Source organism: Aquarana catesbeiana, linkage group LG12 (genome assembly GCF_042186555.1).
Source record: "Aquarana catesbeiana isolate 2022-GZ linkage group LG12, ASM4218655v1, whole genome shotgun sequence".
Taxonomy (NCBI): domain Eukaryota; kingdom Metazoa; phylum Chordata; class Amphibia; order Anura; family Ranidae; genus Aquarana; species Aquarana catesbeiana.
In genome coordinates, this window is record NC_133335.1 from 228,396,368 (window position 1) to 228,419,408 (window position 23,041).

Sequence of the window (23,041 nt, forward strand, 5' to 3'; positions counted from 1 at the left end):
ATATACAGGTTTATGAACACATGTCAAAGTTTCAAAATTGAGCTTAGGCAATAAGATTTGTGAAGATTGCGAATGGGTTAAAGTTAAAAAAAAAAAAAAAAAAATAAAAAATAAAAAAGTAGTAGTACGGAAACTTTTCAAAGAACCCTCATATATTGCAGCTTACCAGTCCTTAGATGTGTTGGCTGCATTTGTTCTCTTTTTTCAGGCTATGAACAATTTTAGCAATAACCTGTTGATCCTGCCAGAAATGCAGAACAGACAACATGAACAATGTCTTTTGCAAACTACAGGTCCCATCAATACCCCGTGTAATGGAGAAGAACAAAGCAGACCCCTCTTTGCAGTCCAGCCATGGCTCTCCTCCATATGGAGAAAAGGAGTGTAGCCACAAAGGATTGGAAAGGGTTTCCTGTGCAGGATCACCAGGTACATATAAAGAGGAAAAAAAAAGCCTGAAAAAAAGAAAACAAATGCAGCCACCACATCCAAGGACCAGTAAGTGTCAGTATATATTATACAGTATTTAGGGTTTTGGGTACAAATACACTTTCATAGAAAAATACCAATACACATTATACATACTCTTTAAAAAAAGAAAAAGAGAATGATGAAAAGGTGCTGCCACTTACCAAGGGAGTGCGGAGCAGGATGGGGAGAGGGCTCTGGAGGTAGTATTACCAGCTGGGCAGGAGGTTCTTGCGATAAGGGGAACACTGGTTGCATGGCACTAGACATGGAAGGGGGGAATCCGGGGGGCAGATTCTGGTGCAGAGCAGGGTGACTAATACCTGGGGGGGCACATCAATTACAGTTTCAAAACACGAAGACTACAAATACTATTTATTTACAGCCCTTGCAAACAAGAGCGGATAACGATGTTCAGCAAATCAATGGCAAGGCTTCTTGGAGATAAAGTGGTAGTCTTTAAAGGACCCGTGCGGGCAGTCTACGGCATAGAGCATGAATGATTAGGGCAGAGCTATGTGCGCTTCCCAGCAGTGTTTCTAAAATGTGTTCATAGCTTTTTATGCCTGCCAGTCAATGCAATCTCATTGGACTGGAAATGGCAGTTAGCACAGCTTGGTCCTGTCGTCAGGGATAGTCAGGCCCCAGTAAGAAGGATAAACTGGAAATGGCAGTTGGCACAGCTTGGTCATATCATGAGGGATAGTCACGCCCCAGTAAAAAAAAAAAAAAAGAAAAAAAAGAAAGTGGAAATGGCAGTTGGCACAGCTTGGTCATGTCAGGGATAGCCAGGCCCCAGTAAGGAGGATACATTAAAAATGGCTGTTGGCACTTACTCCTGATACAAAATAGGATTCTTACAACCAACTTCTCTACAGCATAACAGGTTTTTAGAATAAGGCTACATGAAGTTTACATATAATATTCGCTTTTGAAATGGGAGAGCCTTGTATTTCTCCAGGTTATGCCTTAATTTGTTGCTTTAACTGCGGTTTTCTGATACATATAATGAATACGATACAATACTATGTTTTTGTAACCTCCCTATACATATATGTTGTATTGTCCTTAATTACTACTGTTGGTGATATTCACTATGTTGACTGCATTTTCCACCTTGTTTCTTTCAATAAAATAAGATTGAATTAAAAATGGCTGTTGGCACAGCTTGCTCATGTCGTCATGGATTGGCAGGCCCCCAAAAAGGAGGAACTGGAAATGGCAGTTGGCACAGCTTGGTCACAACGTCAGGGATAGTCAGGTTCCAGTAAGAAAAAGAAAATGGAAACAGCAGTTGGCAAAGCTTGATCATGATGTCAGGGATAGTCAAGCCCTAGTAACAAACTAAGTCAGAGAAGGGCACAGAAGCAGCTAATGAAGGAAACCACCATCTTGCCATGATTACTCTTGGGCAAGACTTTTACAAGTAGTAGTACAGGTTCTCTTTAGGTGATGTCAGGCAGGGGAGAGTGAGGAAACTAAGTGTAGCTTAATGTTTGTAGCAAGGAGGAGGTAGCTTTGTGAGAAGCAGGAGGAATGAAGGGAGTAGGAAGACCGATGCTAAAGTGTCGTTAGGTGGATATCTTAGGCCACAAGTCACCAATAATCAATTAACATTTTTTATTTTTGGCAAAGTTTATAGAAACATAACACTAGAATATGAAAATAAATCTATAAATAACACCCCACAGGGGCAGTGTCATTTAAAAAGAAGGAATCCTGGGCTGCCATTAAGGAAAAGAAGCTACGCAAGACCCCATCATTCTGAAGACCAACCATGCTTACCATAAGAATGTCCGCCCATCCAGATGGAGGGGCTCCTTGTTCTGGGCAGCCAGTGCGGGTGGGTGGGATGCGTGTGTTGGGTGGGATCGGCTCCTAGTTGGCTTGCACCTCCCGCTATCATAAGATGAGGCGTTAGGTCTCCCGGACAGCCACCAGAAGGATGAATCCTGGCAAATTCCACCAGGTCCTTGTTTTCCCTAAAATGAAGGAGACGAAATTAGCGCAGCACAAACAAGGTAGGTAGTCAGGACTATAGCCAAACTTTGGTAAGAGCCAATAATATTTGGAAGCAATGCAACCAGTATGAGCGTTGACCATAACCAAGCAGAAAAAGTCTAATTCGCAATCGTGAAGCCCCGACAAGACAGGAAGTCATGATGAGGATTTTGGATCCTCGGCTATCCCAGGAACAGAGTAGCTATTCCATTCATGTATCTGTGCCATGGGCAGGTGTCCTGCAGTTTGCACAAGGGTATGTAGACCCTTCTTCACCACCCATTGCTCGCCATCACACTTGCCAGCTGAGCTGCGGGTTTGGGGCAACAGCAGGGCAAGCAAGCAACCTTTGTGACCTGCGGAGAGCAGCAACCTATTACAGCCAATCAGAATTCATCACCGCTGCTTCCGGAACCATCAATCTTCGTGTCCAAGAACACTTACTGCATTAGGAGGTCTCTTCCCGGGATACCCAGCCTCTCATCGCATAATCGGCTCCGTTCTTCCTCAGCATCCAGGTCGATGACGTGCATGGGTCGGCCAGAACCTACTGGCGAGATACAATGGTGTCAGCCCAGAAATTGAACCAACTTTATGTTTTATATAAACACCAAAAAAAAAGTTATTTTTAATTTTCTACCTGTGGAACCCAGATATAGTCATTCGTGCTATCCTCCCATGATGAGTAGTGGGCTCTGCTTGCTGAAGATAACATGATACACTCGATTTTTTTTTTCCTTTTAATGAAATTAGACTCACTAATCCCCCCCCTAGAGGTCACCACAGGGTTAATATTTTGACTCGGAGGTCTCACCAGCCAGCTAGACTAGGAAGCCTTCAGCTGGAAGCAGTGTCTCACTGGGAGAGCGGCCCAGAGGTTTTCTAATGAAAGCCATGTGTTATAAGCAAGCCAACGGCTTCTGGTAACCCCGGATATTGTTACCTTGCCAACTTCTACACCCCCCCTTCGCAGCTCCCCCAAACCACATGGTGACATCACTCTCTTCACACATCAGACGGGAAGCGCTCACGCCTCCTCGCACTCACACAATGCTTCCTGCCGATGAAATCCACTCTGCAAATTCTGATTTAACAGGTTTCTCTACATAGCCATGGCACCCTGGCTCCCGAAACGGTTGGCGGTCCAAACTTTCATGTGCCAACCGAAGCACCATCCACCTGACACATACTGTACATACATACTGGTGGAGCTGCCTTCAGAATAGTGAGAAAGGGTCCCTGAATAAAGAATTCATGTGCACAAGTCTTTGGGGATGGAGGATTAAAGTTGCTTATTAGGTCTACGCTTTCTGACCAAAGGAGGTCCCAATGGTAGTATCTGCTGGCACCACTCATATCTACCACCACCTCTTCCAAAAAAGGTCATGCCAAGCTTTCATGTTGGTGCACTTGCCACCTGATGGCGGTAGGTGCAGACAGGCAGATCATAGAAGGCTGTCTTAGATATACTATGTATAGTTCATAATGGATCAATGTCTATGGCACAGACAGGTGGGGTCTCAGCCTTGGTTATGTCAACAGACTCTTGGCAACCTTCTGGAATCAGTGAAGACCACAATTTGTTACAGCCCTTTGCTTCTTTAGCTGCAGATTACTTTCTTTTCAAATGCAACAATGCAAAATATAAATGTATTTCAGAAAGTTTCAACAAAACTGAGCGTTGCCCAGTTACATATTTTGGAATCACCAGGAGGTCCAGGCAAGTGTTTCTCATACTTTATACAGTCATGGTACCCTATAAAACCATGTAAAAACTTGGAGGCACCACCATCTAAAATGGGAGGTACCCTGTCTCATAAGCCCCCTCCTTTCACATTACAGTCCTCAGTCCCCCTCCCTCCATTCTCATCAGCGTTCTCAGCACCCCCTTGTTAATTCAGAATCGCTTACAGTCTTTCCATTCACATTAAAGTTCTCAGCCCCTTTACCTCAGGGACCTTCCTTTCAATCTTCACCAGAGAGTGGCTATGGCAGTAGGCTAAATGGGTATAGATGGAAGCAGACTTCCACCCCTTTCTAAATGCTGGGGCAGCCCTTAATACTGCCCACCCTGAATTAGCTTAATGCATTGACATGGTACTGGTGGCCAGCCGGCCTGCACAACGGAAACTCATGAGGTGGATAACTACAGGACACAGCGTGGCACCCCTAACAAGCTCAAACGGCACCCCAGGGTGGCATGGCACCATAACTGAGAAATGCTGGTTCAGGCAGCAGCAGCAGAAAGACACTGGTACAGATGACTATCAAATGTGACCTTTTCCTACATTGAACCAGCAATTCTCGCTCAGGGTTCCTTCCGGGGTTTCTAGGGGTTCCATGAGCTGTGGTTGAGTGACTTCACACATGATGGTGCCTGGATTGTTCCAGGTACAACACCACATACAGTGACTGCATCTGCACATGTGTTGTCCATGTCATCTAGTGGGGCAACGAAGCGTGTGCTGGGTTTAATAATTTGAGATTCTGATACAATGTTGCTGAGGTTACTACAAACATTCTTGGGATTCCCACAAAATAAAGAAGGAAATCATGAGTATTCAATACACACCTTTCTGTCCCATGTTATTCCTGTTTTGTCGACTTGACCCCGTGCCATAAGCCGACTCGTGACGGCCACTGGTGTCTTTCTGCCGTGCTACAGCCACAGCGATGCCAACTGGCGGCTGCCGGACTTCTCCTTCCCCGTGAGAGGTCTCATTCTCCCGACTCCTGGCACAATCCATTCTTTCTTGCTCGGGCTGGCACTTGTTGTTGCCGTGGAACTTGTTTTCTTGATGAGAGCAGCTGGTCTTCATGTTCCCCAAACCCACAAAAGGGGTCCGCTGCCCCACGATAAGTGCTTGGTTGCTGTATTTCAGCAGGTTTTTCATGGCGGACACCTCGTCTGTGGGTCCCTGCATCTCCTGGGCCAGAGAAGGACCGGGAGTCATTAGAGCAGCTTGCTGTAAACTTGTGCTGAAGGGATCCAGGTAGGAGTTCTTCCGGTCTTCGCCGATGGAAATTGATGGCTCCGTCCATGGCGACAAGTGAGGTCCATTGTAGCCCAAGGAGGCGAGGTCGATGGTTTTCCTCTTTCCTTCTTGGTTGCCTCCCGCTTGCTCCCCATCAGACGGCCGGTGCTGCTGGTGCCGGATCCGGGCCACTTTTTGGTGGCCATGCACCTGGGAGTCCTTGGTGGGCCGGTCTAAAGTGCAGAAGGACTGGCTAGTTTTAATGCAGTGGGAATCCTGGTTATTGGGGCGAGGACAGTCTTGTGAAGCCGGCATCTCCAAGTACGCAGCCTTCTCAATGCTCCTCTGCATAGCGGCCTCTGAACCTCCACTATTTAGGAACTCAAAATTTTTGATCCTGACGGCTGTGTTCTGCGGCCACTCCGGCCTCCTCTCCCCTTTGGCCACCTCGGCTTTAAGGTGGGAGAACGTGTTTGTGTAAGACCCAGAAGAGGGGGGGTGGTGGTGGTGGTCAGTGTTCATTTCGTGGCCCTTGTCCTTTCCCTCCCCTCCTCTGTCTAAATGGCAGCCCTCCGGGGTCACCTGAAAAGGCCGGCTTTTGTCGGTGAAGTGCCCCACGGAAGGCACGAACGTGGGCCTGCCCATCTTGAGCTCCCTGCCGGACTTATCCTGCAGGGAGCACACAACGTCCGAGTTGGAATGAAGCTGCAGACAGGGGAAGGAGCTAGTGGAGGTGTTCAGCGGGGCAGGAATGCTGGGGAGACTGGATGGGACAGTGTAGGACACAGAATGGTGAAGCATTTGCCTGTCTAGGCACTCGCTGTAAGGTTGCTGAGGCTCGTGTTGGGGATACGACCGGTCGGACCTCATAACTTCTTTGGCACATCGATTCTGGCTACCTTGGCGAGGCATCCCCGCCCCAACTGTGCAGCTCGACAACAATGCTTTGCTGGGGTCCCCGTTTAGCACCTTTGAGGTCATCAGGCAAGAGTTTAAATGCTTGGTCCTGTTGTCACACGATCCCCTCTGATGCATGTCCTCCTTGCAGTGGCTGTCCATGGTCATGGGCATCACTGCCTTATGCCTTTCCTTGCCTTCCTCCTCCAGGTGCCGATCTTTCAAGTCCCCTTTGCCCACCTTCTCTTTGTTCATGTCAGAGCCCCCCATATATCGCTCATTGTCCTTTGCACCCTTCTGGAGGTGGCTGTTCTCTCTGTCCCGACTGCATGAGCCAATGGGGTGGCCCGGGGCAGCCCGGGCGATGCTGGGGAAGTTGTGGTTGGCCGAAAGGAGCGTGGGTTGTGGGGGAAGGTTCCGCAAATAGAAGTTATCTGGAATGAATGAAAGAAAATTATTACATACAGGAAATGATTGGAACATTAGATAGAACAACGACTGAACCTTTCTACTTGATCAAAAAGTGGGCGGGGTTACACTTAGACATGTGCAGAATTAAAAAAATGTTTCGTTTATTTACATAAATTCGTTTTCAGGATTTAATTTATTTGAGTTCGAAACTATTCGAATTCCATTCGATATCGAACATATTCTATTTTCAAATCAAAATTTTTGGAAGATTATATTCTTTAATTTTATTCTATTGTTTTTTTTTATTCTATTCTTTTCTATTTAAAAATTTTATTTGAATTTATTCTATTTGAAAATCGAATTCCGGAAGATAATATTCTATTGTTTTTTTCTATTCTATTAATTTTATTTTCTACTCTAAACTATTCTTTTCTATTCTAATTCAAATGTATTTCTTTTTAAAAAAATTGAATTTAGGAAGATGGTTATATTGTATTTTATTCTATTCTTGTTTCTATTCTATTTTTCTATTTTATTTGAATTCAAATTTATTCTATTTGAAACTTGAATTTCAGAAGATGGTTATATTCTATTCTATTTTCTTCTCTTCTGAATTCTCTTCTCTTCGAATTGTTTATGGATGATGGTGTAGGGGGGTGTAGGGGGAGGTCATTGTTTATGGATTAGGGGGGTGTAGGGGGAGGTCATTGGTTATGGATGATGGGGTGTGTGTGTGTGTGGGGAGGGGGGGGGGTCATTGTTTATGAATGATGGTGTGGGGGGAGGAGGGGGAGGTCATTGTTTATGGATGATGGCGTGGGGGGGTCATCGTTTATGGATGATGGTGTAGAGGGAGGGTCATCGTTTATGGATGATGGTGTAGAGGGAGGGTCATCGTTTATGGATGATGGTGTAGGGGAGGTCATCGTTTATGGATGATGGTGTAGGGGAGGTCATCGTTTATGGATGATGGTGTAGGGGAGGTCATCATTTATGGATGATGGTGTAGGGGAGGTCATCGTTTATGGATGATGGTGTAGGGGAGGTCATCGTTTATGGATGATGGTGTAGGGGAGGTCATCGTTTATGGATGATGGTGTAGGGGAGGTCATCGTTTATGGATGATGGTGTAGGGGAGGTCATTGTTTATGGATGATGGTGTAGGTGAGCTGTTACCTTTCACTGCCATTATCAGTAGTGCTTTTGCACACAGCCCCCCCCCCCCCCCCCCCCCCTGCCCCCCTCCTCCCCCCATTCAGAAGACATCTCTGCTTGGAGGACAGAATTCAGGGAGCCTCAAGTGAAGGCTGCTCTCTCCATCTTTGCACTAAGCAGGAAGGACTTTGCTGACAACATGCTTTTTTCCAGGTCAATGACTATCTAGGCGGTGAAGCCAAAATTAGGATGGCGTCCCATCTTTATCTGAGAGATTCGGTCAGAGGAGATATGCGGAAGGGAAGGAGATTGATCAGCTGAAACATTGTATCTTCTTCATCAGCAGCAGAGACCGTGTGATGCTGAATGTAATCCTGAGAATTATTTATCCAAAAATTGTATCAATTTAGCCCTTCCTGCTCTGCATTGCTTTAGGTTATAATCCATATAGATGGCCACATTTTTTATTTATTATATTTGTATTTTATTATTAATTATTTTATCAAGTTTGTTTTTTTTTATAATGGGTCACATTACCAATAAATTTAAAATTAATAAAAAAAAAAAAAAAAAATTAAAAAAAAACTCCCAAACACAGGGACCTAGAAATGATAGTAAAGGGATACATTGTATTTATTAAGTACATAGTGTTGGAATCCCTGGTTGTTAACAGAACTAGTGTCCCCATTGGAAGATTTAGAAAGCAAAATTTCCCCAAAGTGAGGGAATCCCAGAACTGGTGGCCCCATTGGAATATTTCCCCTTTGTTCCTGTTCCGGTGACAACCAAAAATGTGAGATTTACTTTCACTTTTGGTGTTTAATGGTAAAACAGGAGAAATATAGTTAATCAAGTTGAAAAAGGAAAAAGTCCATCTAGTTCAACCATAAAAATAAATAGAGCGGGTCTGTCCAGTGGCGGCTGGTTGGATATTTTTTTTTGGGGGGAGGGGCAGCAAACAATCCACCTGCCCCCCCTCCGCGGTCCCAAAACGTGTATCAATTTGAACCCCCCCCAACAATTAGGCCTCGTTCACACCTGAGCGATTTTCTGCATGAAGGTTGACGCACTAAAATGCTCAACAAGCAAAATCCCATTCATTTCATTGCCCCCTGTTCCCACCTGAGCGTTTTGTAGCCTGAAGCCAAATGCCCGTCACTCAAAAAATAGTACATGAGCTTCTTTTTGGCCGATTACAAGCGTTTTTTGGCCCCATAGACTTCAATAGAAACGCCCGACTTGAGCGATTTACGTGAGTTATCTGCTCAAATAACAGTTCTCCACCCTTAATTTCCTCTCCTCCCCCTGGTGCTTTCTATTGGCTAAGCAAAAACGCCCGAAAAAAAAACGCTTGTAATACGTTTCTAAAACGCTTTTAAAAATGCTTGTAAAAAGCTGCAAACACGCTTTAGGCGCCATTCACACCTAAACTGGCGCGATTCCAGATGCGTTTGCAATGCCATTACTCCTTAATGGCAGCCCAATCACGCCGCGATTTTGCTGCACGGTAAATCGCACTGCAGTCGAAATTCGTGACGCTTGTCGCACAAAAAGGAACATGAGCTTCTTTTTTGGGCAACAGCGTCTCTCGTTGCGATTTGCCGCGATTGCGGCGCGTTTTACCTTGCAACCGCAAAAAGGAACACTAGCTTGGTTTGGGCGACAGCATGTACCGCTGCGATTTACCACGTGACAATAGCAGCAAAAAAACTGCGGCACGATTGGGGTGCCATTAGTAGTAATGGCATCGCAAACACGTCCCCGCGTTTTACAGCGATTTGAAACTTGCAGGTGGAATCGCGGCGATTCCAAATTTCTGCAAATCGCAGGGCACGTTTGCGATGTCATTAATCCTTAAAATGGCACCCCCAACCGTGCCGGGGTTCTCACGCAGTAAAATCGCGCTGCAAACGCTCAACACCTGTCGCTCACAAAAAAGGAACATGAGCTTGGTTTGGGTGACAGCATGACGCGTTGCCTTTTGTCGCGATTTACCGAGTGACAATTGCAGCAAAAAAATTGCGGCGCGATTGGGGTGCCGTTAGAAGTAACGGCATCGCAAACCCTTCCCGCGTTTTGCAGCGATTTGAAATTACGGGTGGAAACGTGGCGATTCCACCCCGCGATCAGGTGTGAATGGAGCCTTAAAAAAAAAAGCCAGAAAAACCACCAGTAAAATCGCTCAGGTATGACTGTAGCCTTAAGAAAATGGAACGAACGTTTTGAAAAACGAAAAAAAAAAAAAAAAAAAATCTGCAAGCGTTCGTCCAGCGTAAATCTGTTTCTTTGTGATTCGGCTTGTTTTTTCTCTCTGTTTATTTCCTCTTTGGATTTGTTTGTCACACATGAAAGGGGAGGAGGGGGGAGGGGAAATCGGTGCGCACAGCGCGGGAGGGGTGCGCGGGACGCGGCGGAGCACTTTGCCACTTCCACGGATTAGATCAAAGCCACAATATTGTGAAAGCTGAGAGGCCATTAGCGGAGGTCTCTGTCAGTGCAGCAGCGCAGGGGGCGGAGTCAGCTCAGTGTCTCCCAGAAACCAGCCGCCTGGGGGGGCACTGCTTGGATTTCACTCACCCGGAGGGGGGGGGGTGTCTCACCACCTGTTTGTCTCCGGACAGTCAAAATACGACATTTAATGGAGACAAATGGAAATCCCGGAGTCAGGAGGGAGACAGACGGGTATTCGGTTGGCACAGGCGAAGGAAGCGGCGCGCGTTGGCACCCTGTTAGGACTATATATGGATACAAAGTATGAATACGGCGTTCTTCATCACCAGATTTAGAAGGTCGTCTTCCCGTCTAGAATCGCCTCCCCAGAGAGTCCGACACCAACAAGAGACCGCTTGGACGCGCAGCAGTTCACTCGCCGGTGGGGGGGGGGGGCGATTTTTTTTTTTTCTTAGATGAATGCCAAATTCAGCTGCGCTCAATTGTCATTCTGACATCAGGAAGCGACACGGGAGACCGATCTCTGCAGGAGTGCCCGAGTTCACAAAAACAGAAGACTTTCCACTGCTGACTACTCGGCAACGTGCACCAAAAACCGCAGCATCCGAACAGTTCCCGGCAAAAAACAAACAAAAAAAGACCCCACACGGGCTCGGCATGCTTACCCCCCTAAGCAACCAGCTCAAATCCCCTCTCCCCACATATACCCCTAGCACAAATGGACCCCCCACCTCCGACATGCAAAAAAAAAAAAAAAAAAATTCTTTCCCCCCCTTTTAGCACAAATCTTCTACCCCTCACATTTCCCCTCCAAGCACTAATCCTCTCCCCCCCACCCCCTTCCAGCACAAATTTCCCCCCTACCAAATATAAATATATATATATCCACTACCATATTACTTTTGCAGCACATATCCCCCTCCTAGCACAAATCCTCTTCCCCCATTCCCAACACAAAAACTCCCAAATCACCACTCCTAGCAACCCCCCCCTCCCCCCCCAAAAAAAATTTGCCCTCCTAGAACAAAAGTCTCACCTCCAGCCACCCCCCCAATTCTCCTTCTCATCACAAATCCACCCCACTCAAAATCCCCCCCCCCCCCCCCCCATCTCCCACCCTAAGACAAATCCCCCCTCCTAAGAAAAAAAAAAAAAAAAAAACAACATCTCCTTAACACAAATCACCCCTCCCCCAATCACCACTCCTAGCAACCCCCCCCCCACACCCCCAATTCCCCTCCTAGAACAATTCTCACCTCCAGCAGATTCCCCTTCTCAACACAAATCTGCCCCCCCCCAATCTCCATGTGGTGCTCTCTCCCAACTCACACAATACCACAGTGCCCAGGGCAGCCGCCCCCTCCTGGCCACACCTTGTTTTCTGGCCCTGCCAGCTACCGATGGTTAGTGGGGACTGACGGCTCGGTCTCAGTGCCGGGAGCATGCATGGAGCGCGCTCTCTCAGCACAGAAACATCAGCCGCTGGTGAGGCGTATATGTGACCCGCAGACACCAGCCCGTCCATGGGAGGTCATATGTCATTAGGCTGCAGTGGAGATATCGGGATGACGGCGGTAGCAGCAGGGAACATTCTGGTATCTGCGTTTTCAGCCGGCGATTCCCTGTAAAAGCCATCCTAGCGGCTCATGAGCTGCTAGATGGCTTTTACAGGCAGATTTCCCCCCTCCCTCCCTTCGCCCTCCAATGCCTCTCCCGTGCAATCGTGACTCAGAGAACTGAATCAGTGGCGCCGCCAGATTACTATAGAGCTGGCCATGGACCGGATGGGTCCCCAGCCATCTCTATGACCTCGGGAGGGCGGAACTGACGTCATGACGTCACTTCCGGTGCCGGCAGATCTAAAACGCTGCCATCCTTTTTTTACCCTGGAAAACCAGAGATCCATTTTTTTTTTTTTTCTTTTTTTTTAAATCTCATGCTTTCCAGGTTGGGGAGATATTTGGGGTCTATAGGCACCCCAGATGTCTCCATAAAGAGGACCTGTCAAGCATTATGCTTATCACAAGGGGACAGTGTAAAAATATAAAAACTAATAAAATATATATATTTTTTTTTAAACCACCCCCTCGTGCTGGCATGCAGAAAAATTGCTGCGCAAATACCGTGTGACATAAAAAATTGCAACGATCACCATTTTATTCTTCAGGGTCTTTGCTAAAAAAAAAAAGAAAAATATATAAAAAGGTTCGGGGGTTCTGAGTATTTTTTTTTTTAGCAAAAAAGATTATTTTTACATGTAGGAAAGAAAGGTCAGGATTGGCCCGAATGTGTGGTTAAAGCCCGCCCCTTTTACCACCACACACACGCACTACGCGGTCAGCAAGGGGTTAAACGAGGAGAGCTGGGCTTTGCCGTCCTTCCATAACTGATCCCAGAACTGCCGATGATGTCAGTGGCCCCCCTCCCCCACCCGGTGCCGTTCCCGGGTTATTCTGAGTCGTTTTTCGCACTTTCGCGCTTTTTCTTCTTCGTTTATTTAAAGACCAAAAAACTCCTCGCGGTGTCAAGATTTTCTTGTCGCCTCCAAAGATTTTGCACAGACGCTGCCAGGATGTGTTTTTTTAGGGTGGCAGAACGGTTCAAAAAAAAAAAATAAATAAAATAAAAAATTATATTATAAAATTTAATGAATTAAAAAAAAAAAAAAAAAAGAAGAGGAATGCGGGGAGATAATAAACAGATAGAAAATAACCAGAGACTGAGATAACGGGTGTCAGTACTGTGCGCGGGGGGGGGGGGGGGGGGGATGACCTCTTCAGCATCCAATCACAAGATGAACTTTTACTGTAGGAGGAAGGAAGGAAGGAAAACCTCTCAGATGGAGCCGATCTTATTTCCTGGCTGGAGGACATCCAGCATCATCTAGCACTTTCCCCCCCAGGCTGACTGTCCCCGGCCCCACCCCTTTTCATTCATTGGATTCCCGTTTTTGCAATCATGGGAGGCTCAGCATCCTATGGTGGTCGATATCTATGCGAATTCAACCTACCTAGGAACATCCACTCCTCCAGACTGTCAACCACCCTTCGAGGCATTTTGATATTTGCATAACTCCTCCCAAAAGCCAGCCCACTGCTTGCGTCAGCCCTGTGAGAGGAGTACTGAGGCCGGGGTGCTGTGATGTTTTCAGGAAGCTAGGTACAGCCCCCTGTCAGCCCCTCCCACCAGCCATGATCTGCCTGCATTGCCTAGAGAAGCAAAGAGACCCAGTGATGACATCACAAGGTCGGCAATACAGTAGAAGACGGGGAAAGGTTTTATTTATCATTATTTTCTGTCACCGCGACGAAGGTCACTAGGGCAAACGGCTTGTTCTGGGTCAACGAGTCAAAGAAGAAGGGGATGAATAAGACCCCTGTTAAGAGATCTGCAGGGTGAAAGGCAGTATGGGAAATCCGTGCTGCATTTCGGGTCCGTCAACCAGCCTTCAGCTTTATTGCAAAAGGCCAAGAGCATGGTTCCAAGTGGAGAAATCCCCTGCAACCCAAAGCATTTTTCCTGCTGATGAGTTTTTCTTAGGTGGTGCCATCTAGAGGATACAGGGGGTAATGCCAACACCTTGCTTCTAAATACCAATGTGGGAGGAAAATCAGTGCAGCATCTGTATTAACAAACCCCATCTTGGTCTGGATAATGGTGGGGTGGCTATAGACGGACAAGAGGGGGTTGCGTTTAAAGACCATCCCAAGGCTGATGCAAAATATTCCTCTTCACTAGTCTTACTGCAATAACTACCACTAATTTTGCACATCAAGAATTTCCTCTCCAACCTAAGCAAAAAAGGACAGAAAGCAAAAAAAGGACATAAAACAAACAAGAAAAATACAAAAAAGGAACAAAAACAACAAAAAAAAAAAAAATCAAAAACGCAATTTACAAAATTTTGCAAACCCCTTCTATGAAAAATTGTAAAATGGACTAAAACCACCACTAGGGGGCTCTCTCCTGTTCGATAAACTGCATCCCGCCCCCCTCCAACGACATTGCCCACAAGACTTGCCTTTTTGGGATTCGTAGAAGCGGTGCTGTCCGTACAGAACATTGCCGTTCCCGTGGTCCAAGTGGCTCATGGGTAGGAAAGTGGAGAACCGGGGATAACCTGGAACGGAAATAGAGACAAGCATTAGGAAAGATTTTTTTTTTTGTTATTTAATAAGAATGTCATAGAAAATGCCTATCATATCACACAATGTTATTTGGCTCCCATGACTCTACTGCTCATTTTTTGGGGATTTATCTGCTTCTTTAAAAGCCCTGATGAAGGGGGATGAGCCCCTGAAACACGTTGGCTTTATCTTCTTGATGTGAGAAAAAAACATTTCAATGGATACTTGATTTGTGACGCTCCCGTCATTTAATTCATTACTCCTACAAAAAGAAAAATTTGAAATTTTAGGACCTGTGGGCGCCCACACGCCTCCTCTGTCAGTGATATGGGCGGGGCCTGGTAGAATATGTTCAGGTTCTGTTCCAGTAGATCTGGTCATTTGTATTTAGCCACTCCCCCCCACATTCAAACTGAAATATAATAGTTACATTATAATTATCTATCTGAAATTGTTCACACGTTCTTTAGGCTCGGGTGCGATTGAGCACATGTGCGTTCCCGTGCGTTGCATGTACCGCAGCTTTTCCATTTCAGTGGGCTGTCCTATGTGCTAGAAACGCTCAAAAGAAGTCCCCCGACCCTTTTCTTAAATCACGCTGCTCAGAAAGCGATGAAACTTTAGACAGCCAGGCAAATGGCATTCTCCAAAAGGAGGTCAGCAATGGCAGCCAGTGACTGCTTTCCTTTAACCTTTGCAGTCAATGCTAAGGTGCTGCGCTGATTCAACGGAAGGCGAAGTTTGGGATTTCTTAGAATCATCACACTCCCCCCCCCCCCCCCCCCCCCCCCCAAAAAAAAATCCCTGTCCAATGCTTTGATCTAACTGGCTAGAAGGAGATTCTAGGGTGGGGGGGGGGGGGGGCTGGTTCACCTATAAAAGGGTCCATACAAGGCCTGCACAGCAGTGGAGGAGCCCTGGGGGGGTCAGTAGAAGGTTACACGTGGGAAGAGGGGGGGGGGGCGGAATTTACTGACTGATGTTTACTTAAATCAAAAGCTAGTAAAAGTCTTTTAACAAGAAACAATTAAAAAAAGGAGACACAGCTGGAAGAATTTACCAGATCTGCTCTTTTCCCACTCCTCCTCCAAGGAGACAAATATTTGCGGCTCGGGTCAAGGAGATTCTCCCTCACCACCACATAGAGAGAGGAGAGACTCCTACCCAGACAATGGTCAACGAGGGCAACAGGAGACCATTCTAATATGAAAAAGGCCAGTCCAGCCAAGACTGATGAGGAAGATGCTTGAGATAAACCACCTGGACTTCTCTCATCTTCAGAGATCCGAGATCTCAGGTCTGTACATGCTGTGCCCATTATGAGGGTTTCCACCAACCCTGTGCTGAGGTCCCGGGTCTGTTCACCTGCTGTGCCCATTATGAGGGGTTCCCACCATCCCTGTGCTGAGTTCCCGGGTCTGTACACCTGCTGTGCCCATTATGAGGGTTTCCACCAACCCTGTGCTGAGGTCCCGGGTCTGTTCACCTGCTGTGCCCATTATGAGGGGTTCCCACCATCTCTGTGCTGAGTTCCCGGGTCTGTTCACCTGCTGTGCCCATTATGAGGGGTTCCCACCATCTCTGTGCTGGGTTCCCAGGTCTGTCCACCTGCTGTGCCCATCATGAGGGGTTCCCACCATCCCTGTGCCAAGTTCCCAGGTCTGTCCACCTGCTGTGCCCATCATGAGGGGTTCCCACCATCCCTGTGCCAAGTTCCCAGGTCTGTCCACCTGCTGTGCCCATCATGAGGGGTTCCCACCATCCCTGTGCCAAGTTCCCAGGTCTGTCCACCTGCTGTGCCCATCATGAGGGGTTCCCACCATCCCTGTGCCAAGTTCCCAGGTCTGTCCACCTGCTGTGCCCATCATGAGGGGTTCCCACCATCCCTGTGCTGAGTTCCCAGGTCTGTACATCTGCTGTGCCCATTATGAGGGGTTCCCACCATCCCTGTGCCAAGTTCCCAGGTCTGTCCACCTGCTGTGCCCATTATGAGGGGTTCCCACCATCCCTGTGCTGAGTTCCTGGGTCTGTCCACCCGCTGCGCCCAATATGAGGGGTTTCCAACATCCCTGTGCTGAGTTCCCGGGTCTGTACACCCGCTGTTCCCTTTATGAGGGTTTCCACCAAGCCAGTGCCGAGTTCCCAGGTCCCAGGTCTGTCCACCTGCTATTCCCTTTACGAGAGGTTCCCACGATCCCTGTGCTGGGTTCCTGGGTCTGTCCACCTCCCGCCAACCCTGTTGAATTATTTTTATCGCAGCATGTATCAGGAGGTACTGGAACACAAACATGGTCGGGAACATATGAATGATGTAAAGGAACACTATTGGAGGATCCCAGATATACAAGAAGCAAGGAGCTGACTCCACCCACCAGGTTTCACCTATAATGAAAATATCACTGTTAGGTGGAGTAACCCTTTAAATGACATACATAGTATTGGATTTCACCTTCTGAGGTTGCTGTGTGCTGCACTGTGCACTACCGGCACACAGCCCCCCATTTCTGTAGCTTGTCGCTCTTCGGTACAGATCACTCAATGAATGGTGAGCGGGCTGCGCTCAGCAAAGCGTCAGAAAAATTGCTGCAGAAAGCGTGCTTGCCCTTTAAAGGTCTCGGAGCAGCGGAGCCGTTGCTAAGCGTCAGTCCCCGAGCGCCCCGCCGCGCTGCTGATCCAATCTCCGGTGAAACGCGGCATGCATATCTTAGGAGATGCTTTCACTCGATCTCTCTGCAATTATTCCTCAGGATCAATAAGCAGACTTATAAATTTACAGTCGGCGTGAGCAGCAATATTTAATGTCTGGCAGCGATAAATTCCGATCGTGCTGAAGTCATTGGACACACATGGAAAGACTCGAGGGGCAAGGCCATCCGCAGCTACATCTGGACAAATACAGCCATAGGGGAGACCCCCCCCCCCAATCTCTCATCAGAACAATCTCCAGCTCTTATAGGAACATTTACCATAAAGTAGTTTTCATTAACATTTTTACATTCTTGCTGTACCATATTGCCATTTCTGTGTAGATTCTACCTCTAGTGGCAGTCAGGATTTCCTCGCAGACACTCCCTGATCCGTTCAAATTAACAAATCAAAAAGGATCTGGGACTGACCTGAATGCTTACTTGGAATATTGGAATAATGAGTGGAGTAGAGGAGGGGGGGGGAGGAACGTTCCAAGGGGGTTAGGGGACTTTGCAGCAGACTTGGTGGCCCCGTGGAGGATGAGGTTTCTGAGAGGAGTTGGGGGTCATTCCATGAGCCTGGGAGGCTGAAAAGGACCAGGGGGGCGGCGCGTGGGACACTAGGAGGGGGGGGGGGCACCGCGTGGGACACTAGGAGGGGGGGGGCACCGCGTGGGACACTAGGAGGGGGGGGGGCACCGCGTGGGACACTAGGAGGGGGGGGGGCACCGCGTGGGACACTAGGAGGGGGGGGGGGGGCACCGCGTGGGACACTAGGAGGGGGGGGGGGCACCGCGTGGGACGCTAGGAGGGGGGGGGGCACCGCGTGGGACACTAGGAGGGGGGGCGGGCACCGCGTGGGACACTAGGAGGGGGGGGCACCGCGTGGGACACTAGGAGGGGGGGGCACCGCGTGGGACACTAGGAGGGGGGGGGGCACCGCGTGGGACACTAGGAGGGGGGGGGGCACCGCGTGGGACACTAGGAGGGGGGGGGCACCGCGTGGGACACTAGGAGGGGGGGGCACCGCGTGGGACACTAGGAGGGGGGGGGCACCGCGTGGGACACTAGGAGGGGGGGGGCACCGCGTGGGACACTAGGAGGGGGGGGCACCGCGTGGGACACTAGGAGGGGGGGGCACCGCGTGGGACACTAGGAGGGGGGGGCACCGCGTGGGACACTAGGAGGGGGGGGGCACCGCGTGGGACACTAGGAGGGGGGGGGCACCGCGTGGGACACTAGGAGGGGGGGGGGCACCGCGTGGGACACTAGGAGGGGGGGGGCACCGCGTGGGACACTAGGAGGGGGGGGGGCAACCGCGTGGGACACTAGGAGGGGGGGGCACCGCGTGGGACACTAGGAGGGGGGGGGCACCGCGTGGGACACTAGGAGGGGGGGGCACCGCGTGGGACACTAGGAGGGGGGGGGCACCGCATGGGACACGAGGGGGGGGGCACCGCGTTGGACACGAGGGGGGGGGGCACCGCGTGGGACACTAGGAGGGGGGCACCGCGTGGGACACTAGGAGGGGGGGCACCGCCTGAGGGCACTAAGGGGACACTAAGAGGATTAGGGGCACTAAGCGGGACACCAAGGTGCAGGAACTAAGGTCTTTTAGGGGGGACACCGAGGTGGGTTGAGGGGCACTGCAGGCGGGTATTGGAAGTTGAGGGCACTACAAGAGTTGGGAGGAAGTGTAGTAAGGTTAGGGGATGTGCTGCTGGCTGGAGCACCAAGAGGAGGAAGGCAACAGCCCAGCAGCCCGTTGGTTGAGGACCACTGCTGACACCAAAGAACTTCCTCCAATGGGGACCCAATAAGTCAATCAAAAAACAAAAATATAAAAAAGAGAGCCAAAGAGAATGGCTGAGAAAGTGTAAAATATTTTGGTTTATTAGCTACATCACATGCCAACACATTTCAGGAAAAATACCCCTTCATCAGGGCTATAAAACAAAAAGGGTATAGTTATCGCAACAAGTAGAACAAAAAAAAAAAAAAGTAATATATACACACGCGCGTGTTGCATATACGAGAATATATATATATATATATATATATATATATATATATATATATATATATATATATTTTCTTCTCATATAATGTAAAATGTTGCAATGTAAAGCAAAAGATTTAAAATTGACAAAAGCGTATGTGATATGAGAACATTCTAATACAATGATATGAATGGGCCCCACAAGGGTCGTAGGAAAGGCGTCACTGCTGTACATACAGGACTGGGAATATCTTGGATGAACTCAGTCATGACAGGTTCTCTTTAAGGCAGCAGCTCCCCCCGCAGGACAGAGGGGCCCATTGAATGAAGGCGGCAGCACTGAAGGGAGCGCTGTGTGTGAATGTGAATCATAACAGCTGCGCCTTAAAATGAAGAGAATAAAAAAAAGCAGCTCAGCGTTTCTCATCTGTTCCCAGGAGGAGTTGGCGGGAGAGGAGTGCGGACGCAGAGTCATGCATCTCTGCACCAAGAATTGCCAGGGTGAGGGGGGCAGAGATGCCCGGGTACACCATGTACAGCCACTTTTAAGCTTGGCGGTCCAGCCAGGGGCCGAGGCGGCTCCGTTCAAGGCCAGGCACACAACACACCCTTGTGAGGTGGGGAGGACAGCATGACAGCATGACACCATTTACAACGGCTCCGCTTAAAAGGAATAGTCCACACAGTCTGAAGTTTAATTTGCTTATATTTTGCCTTCCCTGGTTCCCTCATCAGCTTTTTGAAATACAAATCTGATTTTAGATCCAGTGACATCACGGGTCTATGTGCTTCTCTATGCAATGCAGGCAGATCATGGCTGGTGGGAGGGGCCAGCAGGGGGGCTGTACATAGCTTCCTGACAACATCCCAGCACTCCTCTATAGAGCCCCCAGTCCTCAAGCAGTGGGAGGAGCTATGCAAATCTCAAAATACCTTTATGGGTGGGTGTCAGTTTGGAGGAGTGGGTGTGCCTAGGCAGGGTGTATTTACATAGGTAACGCCCACATGTAATGCTGAGCCTCCATGATTGAAAGAACTGAAATCCAATGAAAGGAGCAGGCCAGGCACAGTCAGGCTGGGGGGGAAAGATCTAAATGATGCTGGACGTCCTCCAGCCAGAAATGAAGCAGAGGCTCCGACTTGCTGCAGCTTCTTGTGAGAAGCTCACAGTGTGCAGTGAAATCAGGAAAAAAAAGCCATTTCAGCCCAGGAGAGGAGTCAGTACAACTGTTCAAGACTTAAAAGGGGTTGTAAAGTCTGAACATTTTTTACCTTCGTACATTCCTTGTATTAGGATAAAAAATTGTTTTGATCCAGCGCTGTGCACCTCTGCGGATCTTCTCCCCCCTCATTTCCAGGTCTCGCTGGCTTTGCTGGGGGACCAGGAGCCATTGGCTCCCATTGCTGTCAATCAAAGCCAGTAACAAGGGAGTGGGGGGGGGGGGGCCCCGAGTCCCTCTGTCTTTATCAATGGATGCAGCAGGGCTCGGGTGAGAGCAGGCACTGGCCAGAGGGGAGGGGCCAGAAGCGCCGGCAGGGGACCCGAAAAGAAGAGCTTCCCAACCGCTCTGTGTGATTCCATTGCACAGAGTTGGTAAATATAGACACGTTTGTTTATTTTTTTTATTAACCTTTACAACCCCTTTAAGGTAGAGGAGACTGAGGAAATGATTGCTCCTGCCTGCAGCAGACTGACGACATCTCGGTATAACCAAAGCCATTGGAGGGCAGACTGAGGAAATGCTTCCTCCTGCCTGCAGCAGACTGACGACATCTTAGCTTAGGCATGCCACTGGGGGAGGGGAGACTGAGGCAATGCTTCCTCCTGCCTGCAGCAGACTGATGACATCTTAGCTTAGGCATGCCACTGGGGGAGGGGAGACTGAGGAAATGCTTCCTCCTGCCTGCAGCAGATTGACGACATCTCGGTATAAGCAAAGCCATTGGAGGGCAGACTGAGGAATGCTTCCTCCTGCCTGCAGCAGACTGACGACATCTTAGCTTAGACATGCCACTGGGGGAGGGGAGGACTTAGGAAATGCTTCCTCCTGCCTGCAGCAGACTAATTTTAATCTAGGAAAAGACAGTGACTGGAGCTCAGGGACGTTTTTTTTAACGATAAAAAGGTGGAACTTCTCTGATGATTCTGTTCTTTATATTGTGACCTGTCAGGAATTAATTCAGGCTGATTTAGTTACTGACAGGTCCTCTTTAGGAAGGGGGGGGTAAATTTTCTGACACACAAGACATTTTCTGACAGTCCAGTAGAGGACGCTGCTGCTTAATGCTGACTATTTATAAATACATAAACATACGACTATATACATAAATAAGTACATAAACATAAAAAGAAACACAAAAAAGTACATAAATATAAACACAAAGTACATAAACATAAATATAAAAACACAAATAAGGTACATAAACATATACAAACAGAAAGGATACATCAGTGATCGGCGCGATGACGTCACCTCCCCACTAATAACGAGGAAACACCAAATCGCAGGGCCCCGATCGCCGTGAATATCCCGAATCCCGCGATCCCGGGCGGTCCACGGAGATTTCACCCACCATTTTTTTTTTTTCCCCGCGTCATACTTCATTTTTAATCACACCGCAATTACTGCGACGAGTGTTTATGGCTTTAATCAGAACCCCGAAGCGCCACTTCTCAGCGCTGCGCCGGCCCAGCCAGTAAAGGGTTACCTGGGGGGACAGTTAAGGAATTTTGATTGTTTGTAAGTTTAATTAAATTTTTTTTTTTTCCCAAGGCCTGAAGACAGGAGGGGGGGAGGGGGAGGGAGGGATGGATAATCAGCAGAGAGGCATGAAGGATGGCGGGGGAGGGCACAGCTGATGAGTGAGCGGAGGGGGGCGATGACTAGAATAATAAAAATTAGTTCATCATCGTTGTTGCCCCCCCCTCTAAAATAAGGCCAAATCCTGGAGTCTCCTCGCTCACTTCCAATACATCAAGGCCACAGGCGGGAACGGGCAGCGCATGCTCACTTTTTAGTATCAGAATCTCCATTGCGGATGCGACTTGCCCATCATTATCCTTCCGCAGAGCTCACCTGACCGTGGGCGCATTGGGTCAGTCATGGCCACCTTAAAGTCCTGTTGATCTTGCCAGTAGATTCACTATTTTGCCACTTCCCGTAACAGGGTGACAACGCTGCTTACCCCGCAGTGAAATGACACATCAGCGTTGTCACCCTGTGGACATGTAGTTTTCAATGGACACCTGGGTGTTCCGGAATCGCAGGCAGAAATCGGGCCCATGATTCCAGACACGCGGAAAAATGCGGGACGTGACACCACTACTTCTTACTGGCACCCCCTAATCGCTGTGCGATTTTGCCGCAGTTGTCGTGCGATCAACCGCAGCAAGGCGCTACGCTGTCGCCCCAAAAAGATGCTCCTGCTCCTTTTTTTTTTTGCACCGAGCTTCACGCATTGCGATTTTGCCACCATTTATTTCATTGGGGTGCCAAGAAGATATATTAGCATCACAAAAACACGTTCTAGCGATTTCCGGAACGCCCGGGTGTGAATGGAACCACTGAGGGCAAACTTTATTTTCATTTTGGGTGCAGTAAGGGAGGGTTATAACCCGTTAAATGGTAAAAAACATAACAAAAAAAAAAACAAACCAAAAAAAAAAAGAACAAAAAAACGTGACCCATTAGGGAGATCTCCCATAGCAAAAACAGGAAGCGAGAGGAAATCCCACCCCCAAAGTGAAGGAATCCCAGAACTAGTGTCCCCAATGGAAGATCTCCCCTCTATTCCTGTTCTGGTGACAACATAAAATGTAGGATTTTATCTTACTTTCACTCTCTGTGATAAAGGGTGAACAGGACAAAT

The 23,041-nt window shown here is 48.3% G+C and overlaps 1 protein-coding gene across 2 annotated transcripts in view; it reads right to left on the reverse strand.

Moving 5' to 3' along the window:
* The window catches only part of BAHCC1 (BAH domain and coiled-coil containing 1), a gene marked incomplete at its 3' end in the record, with an annotated part of 146,704 nt that overhangs the window by 44,658 nt on the left and 79,005 nt on the right, over positions 1 to 23,041 (reverse strand). Inside the window, 5 exon segments of one of the 2 annotated variants that reach the window (XM_073606865.1) lie at positions 633 to 791; positions 2,254 to 2,450; positions 2,914 to 3,016; positions 5,042 to 6,775; positions 14,380 to 14,478. In XM_073606865.1, coding sequence (XP_073462966.1) covers positions 633 to 791; positions 2,254 to 2,450; positions 2,914 to 3,016; positions 5,042 to 6,775; positions 14,380 to 14,478 — 2,292 coding nt within the window. 2 annotated transcript variants of the gene reach the window in all.